Here is a 16,693-nt window from a genome sequence, read left to right on the forward strand (position 1 = left end):
TTGACGAGGTTGTAAGAATCTTGCACCAAATTCATGGCGGTGGTTTCGACGAGTTGCAATCAAGTGATGTTGAAGAAGTTACAGTTTCTAACGACAGTGAACTATCGGAATCAGAACTGCTTGAAAACCTGGAAAATACATCAGATATCGAAGACAATACAGATGATGAAACCCCCGACGAGCCGACGACTACTACAATTACTATACTACATTCCTAACGTTAAGTAGTTTACAAAAAATGTTATCAACCGCACAACAGTTGCAAGATTTAGTTTATGATGAAGACCCTTCACTAGAAAGAAGCCTAAAGTTTTCAAATGGTTTGAATGGGCTACTGCATCCGTATAGGGAGATCCAAAAAGAACTCACAAAAAAAATGAAGCAGCCGACAATTTTACATTATTTTCGAAAATAAGTTGTATACGTTTATAACAAAATCATTATGTATCTACTTTTAATATAGATATGTACATACATATGTATAAGTAAATTTGGTGTCTTAATTACGTATTTCCACACTAATATTTTATATTCTTCTGTTTTTAGGAAATCCCTCGCTAACCGCGGTTTTGCCAACCGCGGCACCCTATCTGGAACGGAACCCCCGCGGTTGACGAGGGATTACTGTACTTTGTACATAAAAACAAGAGAAGTTTTAATCCGCTGATTTTCTAAGGATAATCTCTCAATTCCTTGAACAGTAAACGATGGTCATAGTTTTGCCGTACATCCACGGCATCTATTTTTTTTTATAAAACATGTATTTGAAAATTGTGCGCTATACGCGTTCTATAGTTGTAATTCATACCTCGTATTGAGAGGACCATACAATACTACTATATTCCAGTCTTGGTAATATCAAACTATCAAAAACTTTCAGACAATACTCTAGTAGATAAGGTCATCATCTGTGTAGTACTAATTAGATTGTATTTTTTTAAAATCATCTGCAAAGAGTAAGCTCGGCGATATTCCAGTAACCAAACATATTTTATTAATACAAATTGAAAATAAGAGAGGTCCTAAAGTGGAACCTTGGATAGGACATTAGAGGAAGTAGTAAAAACATCAGATCTGCCTCTCCTGATCTCAACACACTGTTCCCTATTTAACAAATAAGATTTAATAAGTTCAATCAGTTTATTGCTAACATTATTCTTATAAAGGGTTTTTATTATAAATCCCCAGATGTTTCAGGATATCATCAACTATCGTTATTATATCGAATCTACTCTGATTACTATTGTATTCTTACAATTATGCAAAGCAGTTTTAAGGGTCTTTGTTAATTATACCTTTTCCTTTAATTCTAGTTTGAATACATTGATGCATTCTTGTAGTACTTGCCATCAAACGACTTATGAATTTTTTCTTCTACGATAACTTGTTATAGAGGCGGTATTTCCCATTCCAAACATATATTTTGGGAAATCTTTTCTTCCATTGTCCTTATTCAAATGCAAAACAACCATAGATAAGAGATTCGTTTATTATAAATATTTTTACTAATTTTCCGACATAAAAAATTTAAAATTCCCGCGCTTGCCTCCCTCTTAGATATACGCAATAATAGAGATGAATGCTCATTATCGATATTAAAAATTGAATCCCCTCTTAATGGATGACGTCAGGTCTCTATCTGTCACGTAAACGTCATCGGGGGGGATTTTTCCTTCACAGTTCACAGAAAAATTACTGATACAGAACAGCGACAGAAGTGGCGCGTTGCGTGTATAAAGTCTGCAGGTGGGGCCGAATAAATTCACACGAAAAAACACAATTTTTGGACTCCATAACCCGAAAAAGGTAATATCCCGTTTTAACAGTGTTTGAAGTATTTAATGGACGAAATTTCATATCTATTTGTGAAAGTGCCCATTACATAATTGTTTATGTTTATCAGGTGAAAAGTGATCGATTTTACCGAGGTACAACCCCTTGAGGCCCCGATCGGGGGCCAATTAAATTTATTAAGACAATATTGAGAATATATCCGGGTCTGGTTACGAAACCACTTGACTTATCGAAGGTCTTTAAACTAGAATAAATCGAGACAACTGTTCTGCTAACACTTACTAGCCTTTGCCAAAATATTTATTTTTCACGTGATATTCGCGTTTTATTTTTAATCCACTCGGGCGTAATTATTCAACGAACCAAGCATCTCAAACCCCGAATCAAAAATTTATTTACAAGTTTTAAGGTCACAGAGAAACCACTTCAGCAGTTTTGAGGTTAAGGTTAACCTAGATCTGTGTTAGAAGGGGAAAATGCTGTAGTCTAGACTTTCATTCAATTGTATTATTTGAATTTTTTTCCTTTTAGTAACTGAAGAAAATGCATCGAGCAAGAACCCTGGCTAATGCCATAGCAGGGGTGCCTGGACAGACATTTGCCTCTTGGCTGGTCAAAAACACACCGGCAACTTTCCAATGTGCCCAGTGTCGCTACTACAATGTCCCGGCAGCAGCTGAGCCTTTCTTAAATGGTAGTTCCAGTCAGTATGTTGAAGATATGTATAATGCTTGGCTGAGGGATCCTGCTAGTGTACACGCAGTAAGTAACAAACAAACAAATTGTGTATTTTTGGATGAACTCATTACAAATACCAACAGTAGTAATGGAAATAATAATGCAACAAATGAATATAATTAATGAGAACAATAAACAAATATTTAAACTAAATCTAGTTTTGTGGCAAGTTTATTCTTAATTATCATAAATACTGAGTATTTGTAGACAAAACTAAAGTTAAATAATATAAAAGTACAAGATTATAAGATAGAAATAGTAAAAGTAAAAAATCTAAAACTGCATGTATGGTACACCTACTAAAATATAAAGAGTTCACAGTAGAGGCATTATGTGTAATTAAAAAAGACACTTATATCAGAGAAAAACAAACCACCGAGAAGCGACAAAACTCGCATTTACCGTTGATTTTCTGGGGTCCAATTTTGGTGCCCTTGAGCGGGCTTAAATGACTGGCGCTACATATAAAGTAACGGAGAAAAATCGTTTTGGCAATTTAATAGTTCCGTACACAGAGAGAAATATGACAATTAATAGATTAAAAATTTTATTGGGAACTTGAAATCAAAACTATTACATTATTTTACTGTTGGTATAGTTAAGTTATAGGTATACCTAAACTATACCGGGTGATACAGGAATAAGGGAACACGCAACAACTTTTTTATTTTTCAATATAAAACAATTGAATACGTCAAAATATGCCTTTATAACCATTCTATTGACATACCAAATTTCATTAGTTTATCTTGAAAAATAAAAAAGTTATTAAAGTTATTGCATGTTCCCTTTTTCCTGTGTCACCCGGTATAGTGCCAACTATAAAAATTACCATTTAGGATAAATAATGTAAAACAAAAAATCTTCTAAACAAATTTTTATTTTTTGAGGAAATAATATTGGGTCATTGTATAATGAAACACAAAAATACATTGGCAATAATTAAATTAAACCTAGGTACATTTATACATTCCGCAAAATTTTTAGTTTTCGAACATTTTTATCTTTATTTGTTTTTAAGACCCTATTATGATATTTAATGGTGTAAAATATTTTCAACCTTATAAATAATTTTAAGATAAAGGTTTTTGGAAAATGTGCACAAGGGTGTTCATAATTATAATAGTTCATAAAGTTCATAATTATAATAGTTTTCATTATGTTAAATAAATTGTTAGATATTTTCTGGTTTATGCACATTTTCTCAAAATTACAATTGAATATTTTATATTAATTTAAATATATATGAAATAAACTCTTCTGGAGGAGATTGTAAGCCACCAAAGTTACATATACTGGAATTATAAGCCTTAAAATGAAGAAATAATCTATTTATATCCATTTCATCACACATTTTGCCGAAATTGGTGCAGGTATCACAGTTAATATGAACTTCAAGTGCTCTTTTCATAATATAGGACCGACCGGAGAAAGAAGGCCTGGTGGAGAATTCTCGGACGGTTTATCTATTTCGATAGATAGGAGGTTGCCGAGGGGCTCGCACACTGAATATTGTGAAGTGCTTGGGCCTGCAAATAATAAAAAAATCCTTTAACATTTTAAAACTTTACATCTTTAATATGAATAAAATCAGAAAGTAAAACTGATAGACTATATGGTAAACTAAAATAAATTTGGAAATTCTGCTCAGGTAAAACTACCTATGTATTTGGTTTTCAAACTTTAAATAAATTATAAATAAGTGATTGTGAGGTTGGTTTTCATAGAAATGGAAACAAAGACAAAGGGTATTATTTTACCCGTTTTATATGGGGTCCAGACATTTTGGTACCTAATCCTAATCCTGGTATCTGTCCCAGACAAGTTTTGTATAACCATTTTATAACAAGACCTTGTCTGGGCCTTGTTATAAAATGGTATAAAACTAATTAGGGTTTTCTGAAGAATAATCCATTCTTACTGAAATCTTATTCCAACCTACTAAACTGAAAGAAGAGAGTCTTACCAGAAAAAATATCCAATAATGGGTGTTTTTCAGGCGTCTCAGTTCTGTCATAAGGAGAATTTTTTTCGGCAATACTTTGCTGGGCCAACGTTGCTGGTTTCATAATTGCAGGCTGTATTAAAATATCTAAAAAGAAGAAATATAATAGATACAGAATATATTTTTATGTGCAAAATAGGGTTTCGAGCATAAAATTAATATTAGTTAGTAGGTAAAAATTATAGTTAAGTTAACCCATCAAAAGCTAACCTGATAGAATTTTTATGTCCTTTTCCTTTGAGACTTTTTTTGGCGGTCCATCCTCAAGCTGTTCACCTTCACAAGTCCTTTTTGTGGGATTAGGAAATAATGTTGGTAACGCGTTAGGTAACAAAGGCTTTCTTGAGGGCCCTGCACTATAAAACTTCTCATCAAAATGGTACTCACAGAGCTTATAGTTCCTGGTTAGTTGTTCTCTAGGTATCGAAAACAAGTCTGTTCTATAGCAAGCTGCCAGCTATAACTTGGCACTGAAAGTCATAAAATTACACGTTTAATTCAAAAGCTAAATTTATGTATTTTTTTTAATTACTGCATAGATAAATACCTCTAATTACTGTAATTATGAATTTAATAAAAAATAAATAGTGAATTCCTGTAATTACGAAAAACAAAAAAAGAAACAACTTATTTTGAGTGGAAACAATTAAAAGAAAAGTTGAACTTACCGAACTTCTTCCTGCGGAAAAGCAAAGAAAGAAACACCACACCCTGTCTTTGAATGACATCCACGAAAAGCACAGGTATAAGACATATTATAAAAGTTTTTAATAAAATAAAGAGCACAATGACAACACACACAAAAAATAAACACAGAGAAAAATTCAGGCAACACTTGACTAGACTAAAGTAGGCGTCGAATATTACCGGACTAACCGACGGCTGGGCGGGGACCGGCAATAAGACAGGTATACCAAATAAGCTCGCACATGCGCAAGAAAAATCGGTCCTGGCTTTGTCCCTTCTCGGTGGTTTGTTTTTCTCTGCTTATATCTTTTATGTAAAGAAGAAAAAGAAAGCAATCTTCCAGGTACCTAAAGTTTAAAATGCTTTGCTTTTTCATTCACCCATTAAAACATGTAAATGTTTTAGCACTCTTTATAAGCACACGAAGATGGTTGAATATTTTTATGCTCAGATTAATTAGGGAGCCTTTGATTAATTTGCTTCTCGTAAAAGGGCAAGGCAATATTATTTTTTGTCAGGTACTTGTTAGTCAGATACATTTTTTATTTTTTATATATCAAGGAGCAAGCTTCTACTATAGACAGCATAATATCAAGGCTTTTAAAAAAAAGCCTACATGTTTTTCTTGGGCTTTTGTGACACATTTACCTGACAGTCTTTTGCTATTAAAAAATTGCTAATTAAAAAGTTTTACTGCATCAAACCCAGAATGCTATGCCATATATTAAATGACTTTTTACAAGTCAATAATAATCATATTTCAAGCATCCATTAGCCATTTTCTGCCTTAAAGTTCAAATATGTTTATGTGATTTTAACTTATTATAAATGACCCCCTATTCCTTCTCAGTTTTTATTGCTTATTACTATTTGGTCAATACAAGTAAATTTGAAATTTTGCCAACTTTTAATGATTGAAAGTTCTCATTGCACAACCCCTTAACGTTTATATAACCCGTTACTGTTACTGACAAATAGTTTTCCCGCAACTGCTCCGGTTTTAAAATATTAAAATGAAAGAAAAAAACATTAACCAAAACTTTTATTTCATATCAAAAACATTATTTATATAATATAGAACTTGGGTAGTACAAAAAAAATTTTTTATTTACAATTTGGGCACACTTTCAAAGCACATTGCAAACAGATAGGTAATTTGCACACAATGCAACATGTCTTTGTTTTCCTATATTTTTTTCCAGGACAAATTGAGCACCTCTTTCCTTTTGATAAATTTTGGGTTGGCAGTTGTGTAGGTGTATCCTCCATATCTACTCCAAGAATATCGGCGGCGAGGCAACGAGGTTTCCGGGGAACTTCTTGGTTGTAGTCTTTGCTTCATAATATGTGGAGTATATAGTGCAATACCTAGTTGTTTCAGAAAGTTGTAGCGAGTTATTTCCTCTCCATGTGAAAACTGATATATTATACAACTATTTACACCAGACACATTCAAAATACAGTGAAAAATTGACATTGGCCATCGACGGGTTCGCCGGGAAGTGGAATACGTTCCACATTTTTCATCTAAAGCATCTACCTGCTTTAGTGCTGTTATAGAACATAATTATTTCGGGTTTCTCAGTACTTCCATCAATAGTGCTTCCGTGATGCATTGACGATATTAAGACAACAGATTTTCCTTTCTTCGGGATGAAAGATACTATGGTTTTGTCCGATGTAAATCCGAAGTTTGAAGATTTAACAGGCCTTTTTCTGTCCGGTAAAAATTCTGGAGGGATCATTCTTTTATTTTTTTTCACTGTACCTACATAATCCCTTGTTTTTTTTTAACTCATTAGTCAACTCCATTGATGTGTACCAATTATCTCCAGTGACATTTCGGTTGGATTTCTCAATTGGTTTGATCATCCGAAGAACGACATCAGTTGGATGTGAAAATGGCGATTTTTTTTCATGTTGGATATTTTTTCCAGTATAGACCTCAGCGTTATACATATAGTGTGTTTGGGAATCGGCCAAGATCTGCATTTTTAGCCCGGATTTTGCAGGCTTATTAGGTATGTACATTCTAAATGCACATCTTCCCCGGAATGGAACCAGCATTTTATCTATAGTTACGTGAAGTCCTAGAATATAGTTCTGCTGAGAGTTTTTCACAAAAGCTTCAAAAAGATCGGATATTGCAGCTAGCTTATTAATTTTTACTCTCTCGGACCTTGTAAGATGATTGTCAAACCTTAAACAGCTTAACAAAAAGAGGAATCGTGCAAGGGACATTGTACATCTAAATAAATCTCTCCCAGTTCCATCTGTTGCCCATAATGATTTTAAATCCTCATGGCCTGACTTAAATATACCCTGCATGAATAAAAGACCGATGAAAGCTTCTATCTTAATTTTATCTGTCTTATCAATGAAAGTTGGAGCAAATTTTTGGCCAGAGTTTTTACGTCGTTTGAAGGTGGCGTATTTTGATGCTATTATGTCAATTCTTGTATTTGTGTTCTCAACTATAATTTTCAACATTTCATCAGTTATTAACAATTTCCAAGCTTCTAAGGGGCTCAATGGTTCCTTCTGTCGAGCAAAACCTTTTAGTCCGGATAAAACCCTAATAATGTTATGGGATTTTACCTTAGATCTTTGTGGAGGTTCTTTGGCCCATTTTGTGGAATCTTTTTCCGTACCAAGCTGACTTTGACATGTTGAAAGTGGCTGTTTGGTTACTTGAAGCGTTTTCAATTGCGATGTCACTAGACGAGGTATTTTCTTGCACAGATTCAGTCTCAAATTCACTATCCGTATCGTGTTCACTGTAAATTTCGTCGTAATCACTTTCGCCTGCATGATCAAATAATGTTTGTGCGGTTGCGATCCATTTTCTACTTCTTGAAGAGTTTCTGCCGTCTCATTTACATCTTTCAACTCTTCCCAAAACTCTTCGCTATTTAGAATGTCTTTTAGCTCCGCTGAAGTTAGCTGCTTGCTTGTAGAAGCCATTTTATCTAGAAAAAAAAGTGTATCAGTAAAATAACATATTTGAATTTAAATCTAAAAATTGCCTAAACAATTAACAAAAGTTTACACAAAAAATAATAGCAAAAACGAGTACATACCTGTGTAATGAGATGACACTTTGTTTACGTAAGTACTACAGACGGGTCACGGAGACCCAACTACGTAATTATTTCGAATTTAGCAAAATCAACAAAACCACCTGCCACGTCTCCGAGAGAAGCACTAACTAATAGGAGAATAGCTGGACGTACAGCTCTCCTACCACCAAGGTTACATAGGAAGTGCGTATTAATACTAACGCCGGGTCACACAGACCCCGTCGGTAGCAATTACGGGATAAAGTCTTCAGGCACACTTCTCATTAGTGATTGCTGATCAGTATCAGGACACAAGATTGTTGTTTTGTCAGCAAATACTGTAAAGTGTCCCTTAATGTATAGAGCAGTCAAGTCATTGATGTAGGTACAAGAAAAATAATATAGGGCCGAGTACAGAACCCACAGAACAAGGAGCATACATTAGCAATATTACCCAAGGATCTAACAATTTGTTTTCTACCTGATAAGATACATCTAAACTATTCCAGGCAAGACTTCTTATACCATAGTAAAAGGGTTTGTCGAGCAGAACCAAATGCTTTAGAAAAATCAAAAAAAAAAGTGTCAATTTGTTTTAATATTAGAATACTTGATTGCACACTGCTTGGGTCTATTCTACATTCTCTACTCAAATGATCTAGATCAGTATATACAGGGCCAATTGGTTTTGAAGAGCTTGAATTTAATAACCTTTGGCTGGAGACACTTTACAGCTTTACCATCTTTAATACAGCCACAGTTATATACAGACAAATATTTAGCAGAGATAGGGATCAATTACATAGTCCACATTAAAGAGCATAAAACACACAGTCTATACAGGTTTCAGCAAGAAATATAACCCAGTCAAACAAGCAACTTCCTTATTATGGCAACTGGAATCATATCTTACTGATCAGTCAGTTGGTTAGGGCCTGGACTTATCTCAATCATTCCTTGTACTAAGTTTACATTACCATAGCTACAAATGTGATTACTTTTAAATAACTAAATGAACCTTGATGTCATTTACCTGACCATAATTTATCTGACGCATTATGGTATGGTGATCAATGGGAGTTTGTGTGTATTCTCCTAAGAACTTGAATGCAATCATAACCTGAGCTGTATTTTTAGTGTATTGACTTCAGTCTTGGTTTGTAAAGAGTACAGAGGAGTTATAATGTCTCTTAATAATTCCAATAAATTGGGTCTATGCATCCCCCAGAGTGCTTTTACAAAACATTTAATCGTTTATGAGAGGGATCAAGATATATTCTAATCTCTTGCTTTTACAATCTAAACATATCAGTAGGTTTAGTAAATTATGTGAATATTATTGTAAATTTCAAGTTTGCTGTGAATATTTTTCAAAAAAGTACATCCAAATGATAGGACATTAATAATTTACTTCTTACTTGTCCAAAGGAAAATAAACGGCAATTGCCTGGAAAAGTGAAAAATTATTTGTCTCTTCCAGGCGTTTGAGGTCATCTCTTTCCGTTTCCAGATGCTCAAGGGAAGGAAAGTGACTGTCACTGTCCGAATTTAATGAAAAATGATCGTTTCCAGGCATATAAGGTCATAATTTAATTCTTAGAGTGTAATGAGTAAAGTAAATAATTAAATTAAAAAAATTATACTATAATGCTGTACTAAGGTGATTCTGTCGATTTAATCAATATAAAAATGTTGATTTTTCTCTGATGCATTTCCTTAACCTAAAATTAATCAAACTCCAAAGGTTAAATAAGGTAGTCATTCTTCCCACAAAAAAATTTAACCAATGTATTTCGGCCATTGTAGAAGCCATCATCAGATACAGAATTATATAAAACACACCACAAAAGTATGGACTTCTACACTACTGTCATTCTAGTCATGGGACGCCTTCTTCCGCAACTCCCAAACCGGGGGCGCAGGCTACTCGGCTCCCCCGTCACTCGCCCCACCCAGAAAGAACGAGGTGCCCCTCGGCGCGGTTATACCATCATTAGGCGCATCCGGCGCCCTGGGAGCCTCCGGTATCAGCGAAAAGATCATCGACGACCATTTGGCCGTACAGGCCATCATAAGAAGTTACCAGGTAAGTGATTCTTTTGGTTGTTTTATAAGGGAGCATTTTTATCATATTTTTTTTTGGTTCCAAGCATGTTTGGGTATGTGCATACATATGATATGGTCATAAAAGTTCATTTTTTCAGAGAGAGTGAGAGGGAGAGAAAGAATGAGTTATTTTTACTGGATTTTGAAAATGCCAAAGAGGTGGTGAAAGTGATGCTTATTTCAGGATCTGGTAAAAATTAAATGTTTCATAAAGACTTTTTGTAAGATTTATTCTGCGGTGTGTTCGGAATGGGTGAGATGCATGATCTGGGAAACTGTTTAAGAGTGATGATAAATGGTTAAATGGGTAAAATTTTATAGCAATAAATGCTGTTTAGTTGACATCTACAGCATGTGGATGAAACCAACAGTGACTCGAAGTGTCTGTATACAAAGCTGGAATTAAAATTAATGTTTCAAATTATATACCATTTTTCCAAAATATTTGAAAAGTGTTCGAAAGATACAATTATAGACTATTTTCAGAGTAGTAATATTTTTCCAATAAATAAAAGGTTTCAGAAAGGGTCTAAGCACTGAGTATGCAATATATGAACATTTATTAATTACAAACATATTATTTATTACATTACATATATTTATTAATTACAAGTCCATACCATACTAAAATATATAATTCAACTTGTGTTAATATCTAGGACAATATTTAAATTTATACTAAAATCGTGCTACCTAATGCACTTCCGAGGTTTGGTTCCGTGGGTGCACTCATAAACTATTAATTATTATTAAATTAAGTTGTACTTAGCATAAGATAATGTATTGTAAACTACAGTTTAAATACAGTGAATTCACGATGAAAGGAACAAATTCCATTAAAATTTAGTCGTTTTTTGGATACATCGATTAGTATTGTCACTTTTTTGAAATACGCGCGTTTTTTTAAATAAAAAATTTGTATATGTCTCTCAAATAGCAACTAAGTTTTACAATTCTATGGTATATTCTGAATAATAATAATGATAAAAATATATTCTAGACCTCACTTTAAAATCGCCGTTCGACAATTTCTTGATGCAACTTTTCCCAACAGATGGATGGACGACGAGGTCCGATTGAGTGGCCATCAAAGTCACCGGACATAACCCCATTAGATTTTTTTCTTACAGGGTTATTTGAAGTCCAAAGTTTATGTGAATAGGCCAAATAATGTTGATGATTTAAAGCAAAGACTTTGACAAGAAATTAAACTAACAAAGTGATTGAAAATTAACAAAGTGCAATTGGAAGTTATTTACCACGGACTTCAAAAGTTCACTGAAGTAAATGGACAACAAATTGAACAATTGAATTTGTATTTTTAAATGTCGTATGTTTCATTAGTCTATGACGTCAAACCGCTGATTTTAGGTATATAGTATTCAAGTCCCTTGCATTAAATTTTACAGGAACTGACTAATTGGAATCGAGGTTGTATCGATTTTAGAGCCAATTTAATTTTTTATTAGTAAAATATTAAACCTACATACTTTTTGGGAAGAACAAACATTTTCTTTTAATGATATTTACAAAAACAGTTTGGACTTGTTCAGTTTAGGTAAAAAAAATATACCGAAAGTTTGTACCTTTCATACTAACTTTATTTAGAAAAAATTAGGGCATAACAAGACTAAATAGGTATTGCTTGTTCAAGGCTCATTCTTCATTACCTTTCATTGGCTCCAATTCGGTATCTGATTATAACTCCTCACGATGGGTATTTTCCAGTAAATACTTGTATCAATTATCTTTCCAGTCCAAATCTTTCCAATTTTTGCCAAAATTTGTTTTTATAAAGGTATTTCAGACAACTGAATATTTGTAGAGGTTTTTCCTCATTTATTTAGATTTTGTTTAGAACTTTTAATATTAGTTTTAAAATTTGGATAACTTTTTGTTTGTATGACTCTGACAATCTTTGTCAACAATATTCTTTTACAATCACTTATTTTATCCAACTTTTTGTATATGTTTTGAAGTTCTTTAACATCCTAAAGTTTCCCATCTTTTTTTAATGTCTTAACAAAGTCTATATATTGCATGGCAATTTTCTTTAACTTAAAAAACAGACTTCTTTCTAAGTTTTCTTTCAACTACTCTAAAAACCTTCAACATTAACTTGAATTTAAAACAGTGCCTCAGAGGTTGCTTCACTTATCTCAAAAATTTAAATATGATCGTAAATTGTAACTTGTTCGTTTTTGTTTTTTATAAAAATATAGCTTAATTTAAGCTTGCAAAATAGACTTGTCCGGTTTTGCTTTAAATCAATCGATATTTCCTATTGTTTGAATATTATGGGACTTATTTAGCTATGAAACAAAAATAATAAATTCACAGCCCAATTATACAGAGGACTTGTCAAGTTTTGCGGGAAAGCCACTGACATAATAAAAAAAAATTAATATTGACGCCATAGTTTCTACTTAAGGTACCCTGTATAGAACATTTTTTTATTGCAAAAAACGCGCAAATGACAACACTAATTCGTGTATCCAAAAAATGTGCCTACACTTTAAATGAATTTGTTCCTTTCATTGTGAGTGAGTGCATTGTATAATTTCAATATGTTTTCTTTTTTGAAAATATGTTTATTAATGAAGAGGTGTGTCATGACAAGGGACAAAAGTCCAACCTCAGAGCATAGACCAATTCCCATCTAACTATTTTTCTCCCTCTTCAACATTTTCCATGATTGGACGCATCGTATAAATCCGCAACAAGCATGGAGGATGTAACATAATATCCTCTAAAGAAAATCTTTCATTACTATTTAGCTAGTATGCTTATTATTTTATTTTCACCGCTTTTTTTTTTTTATAAATCTATCCTCGTATATAGCAACGTGGCCATTTGGTGGCCAAGGTGGATCCGTTGGGTATAATGTTCTCTGATAAAACCGAGACTATTAGCGACGTGATGGGGTCGATTCCCGCCGAGATCGCTAGACAGCATAAATTAGGTAAATCGCTCCTAAAAGAAAATTTAAAACATTTGGTCGTAAAGTGCATAAATGCGATTAAATAAAATGATTTTGCAACGAGGCGTAGCATAACGAGGTTCGTTATTTATATATGTATATGTAATTTTTGGCGCAGTTTGAAACATTTCGGTTTTGTCCAGATCGAGGGAGAACAAATTGAACGCATAGGATGGAAATAACCGTTTTGTTTATTAACCTTGTTATAGGTGTAGGTCAGTTAGTGGAAAACAACATGAATGTACATAGTCGGTTGATTCAAAATGATCTCAATCAAAATATGCAAATATTTAGTTTTTTTTTACAGAGGCTTTCATGCTTAATAAATCGTACTAAAAAAAAACTATGGTGCTAGTTGGACCGCCGAGGACCTACCCACCCGCTTTTCTTAATTTATAGTATGTACCGGCATGCGCTTTTGGGCTTTTCATTTTTTTTGCACGTCAGCTAACTTACTATCACTTGCATACCATAACGAAAGCTTTTAGTTCATTTTTGTTTTTTTTTTTTTTTAATTAAAAAAAAATAACCTAGTAGAGGTGTTGGCGCTGTATTTCTAGATCCGGGGCCACCACATAGCGAAACTGGACCCGTTGGGGATCAACGAGGCCGACCTGGACGACCAGACCCCCCAAGAGTTGATTTACAAAAATTATAATTTTGGTAAGGTTGTGCCTGGTTTTGTTTTTTTGTATTTTTTTTCTTTTTTCTTTTTTTTTTTTTGGTATTCTGGTAGCAAGTTGAAATTTTTTGCCTGGTTGGTTTTGCTTGGTTTTATTAGCAGTGATTTCTGTAGTGACTTTTATAGATTGAAGTTGGGTGGGGCCTATCACCTATAGTAAATGTAAAAATTCATTAATTTATGGTACGTATGATAACACAAGTTTTTCCACTAAAGTTCTATATATATGGAACCTAAACATTTTTATTGGTTCACAAAAAAAGAATTATTGAAAATTCTTGAAGTTGACAAAAAATAATGATAATCTTTATTTAGCCAAGGCGACATAGATAAGTCAAGTATAAATTATTGTAATATATAAGCATGACGACGATCATGACTTTCATGTCAGGCTTCTGGGTTCAAGCATTTAAAGTGTTTGATCGCATTCTTTAACGCCCATTAATTAATTACTTGTTTCAAGCCTTATAACCTTTTAATAAATCACTTATTCCATGATGGTATTATATAATATAAGCATAAAAAATCAATTTTTAAATAAAAGTTGGTAATATGGCATCAGTTTGAGTAGTTTGGTTTTAATGGCAATTTTTTCATATGTAAAATTCATAGATATCACATTTTGTCAGCACTGCCGAAAAGCTTGTAAATATTAGATAAAATCACATATCCATATACGAAACTACATAAAAAAAAACTAAAATATGAATATGTTTTTTTTTAAAGTAAAAAAACTATTAAAGCGAAAAAACCTTTAAAAGAAAACCTGTTTTGATTTAAAATTTCACCCAAAAATTCCCATTTTTTAGTAATATTTCGGTTGCATTTATTTTTTGTTTTGTCTTCTTATTTTTCATTTTTTTTTTGTTGATGTATTATTACATAATTGGACCAATATTGAGCCGGTTTTCAAAATTAGATTTCTTCAAAAATTCAATGTTAAAAATCTAGTTTCTAGGACCAATTTTTCATAGTAGAATTATATTGCAATAAAATTTTTAGAATTTAATAGGCGTTGAACTAAAGATACAATTTTACCCAAATTTCTCTGTTTTTCAAATTTTTTTTTGAAGGAGTTTGAAATGTTCATCAATTTTGCTGCATAGACCATCTTACACTATAAGAATAACATTTTGTTGTAAAATCGAAATATAAAAAATTATAGAAAGATTTTTTAATAAATGGATATATATATTTTTTTTATATAAATAGATAAATTGCCCAAAAAACTTCGAAAAAGTCGTATAAAGCTTTATTTTTTAAATTTACCAAAAAAAGTCATACCCGATATTCCCAAAGTTTTCCTCAAAAAATCCAGATGGTAAAAAGTTGATCATTTTGGTTTTTATTTATTTTTTCTGGAAAATTATTGACTGAACTATTTGCATCAGATGCAATAGAAATAAAATTTTTAAGTTTAACAGTTTTCCAGAAAGATGGAAAAAACCTCTTAGGAGTTTTTTTCTCGTTTTTTCGAACACTATTGAGAATAGGGAAAATTTTCCTTTAGCATTGGAATCCCAATCAAAAATAGAACAAATCATACAGAGTAACATTTAATTGTAAACTTCAAAATAAAGAAGTTATGGAGGATTTTAAAAAAAATTGAAAAAACTGCATTAATTATCTTATCCAAAAATACTTTGAATTCAGTGATTTAATTCCCCCATGTTACCTTAAGTGTCTAAACTAAGTTTCTGATAATTTTAAAATAAAATGTATTATTATATTATATTATTTATTATTATATTATTTGCTCGCTTTTTTTATGAATTTCAGTAAGACTTAGAAGGTACTTATAGGCACTTGAATTAATTTATGGAATCCATTATATGTAGTTATACACTTATTTCAGGATTTTTAATTAATTAAAAACTCATTTCAGGCTTTTGGGTTCAAGCCTTACAAACTTTTAATAAATCACTTATTCCAGGTTTTTTAATTTAAGCAAATTTAGGCACTTAAAATAACCTCTGGAATCTTTTTTTAATTAATTAGGTCCTTATTCCAGTCTCTTGAATAAGACTATAAGATTTTTCAGGGAATACAACGAACGATCTTAAAATTAGTATAAGGAGCAAATTAGATGGAAAATATGTAATTTTTTTTTGAGAATTTTTTTTTCTATTAATAGAACAATTGCCCAAAAAACTTGAAAAAAGTTTTATTTTTTAAATTTACCAAAAAAAGTCATACCCGATATTTCCAAAGTTTTCCTCAAAAAATTAAGAGGGTAAAAACTTGACCATTTTGGTTTTTATTTATTTTTTCTGGAAAATTATTGAAAAAATGCGCAACAGATGCAATAGAAATATAATTTTCGAAACACTATTGGGAATATGGAAAATTTTCCTTTAGCATTTGAATCCCAATCAAAAATAGAACAAATCATACAGAATAACATTTAATTGTAAACCTCAAAATAAAGAAGTTATGGAGGATTTAAAAAAAATTGGAAAAACTGCATTAATTATCTTATCCAAAAATACTTTGAATTCAGTGATTTAATTCCCCCATGTTACCTTAAGTGTCTAAACTAAGTTTCTGATAATTTTAAGTTCTCTAAAAAGCCTGGACTAACTATCCTTAATACCTGAAGCACTTTACTCTCACTGTTACTCAAGATAGATGTATGTACCTGG

At 32.2% G+C, this 16,693-nt stretch overlaps 1 protein-coding gene across 6 annotated transcripts in view; it reads left to right on the forward strand.

Moving 5' to 3' along the window:
- Nucleotides 1–1,639: 1,639 nt before the first annotated feature.
- LOC126743534 (2-oxoglutarate dehydrogenase complex component E1) overlaps nt 1,640–16,693 on the forward strand; it is a 45,184-nt gene continuing 30,130 nt past the window's right edge. For 4 of the 6 annotated variants that reach the window (XM_050450660.1, XM_050450663.1, XM_050450662.1 and 1 more), the window contains exons 1-4: nt 1,640–1,806; nt 2,326–2,556; nt 10,163–10,369; nt 13,930–14,032. In XM_050450660.1, coding sequence (XP_050306617.1) covers nt 2,338–2,556; nt 10,163–10,369; nt 13,930–14,032 — 529 coding nt within the window. In that variant the 5' untranslated portion in view covers nt 1,640–1,806; nt 2,326–2,337. Of the gene's footprint in view, nt 1,807–2,325; nt 2,557–10,162; nt 10,370–13,230; nt 13,352–13,929; nt 14,033–16,693 lie in introns of all 6 variants that reach the window. The other 2 variants (XM_050450661.1, XM_050450664.1) reach the window with 1 other exon arrangement.

Source organism: Anthonomus grandis, chromosome 13 (assembly GCF_022605725.1).
Source record: "Anthonomus grandis grandis chromosome 13, icAntGran1.3, whole genome shotgun sequence".
Classification (NCBI taxonomy): domain Eukaryota; kingdom Metazoa; phylum Arthropoda; class Insecta; order Coleoptera; family Curculionidae; genus Anthonomus; species Anthonomus grandis.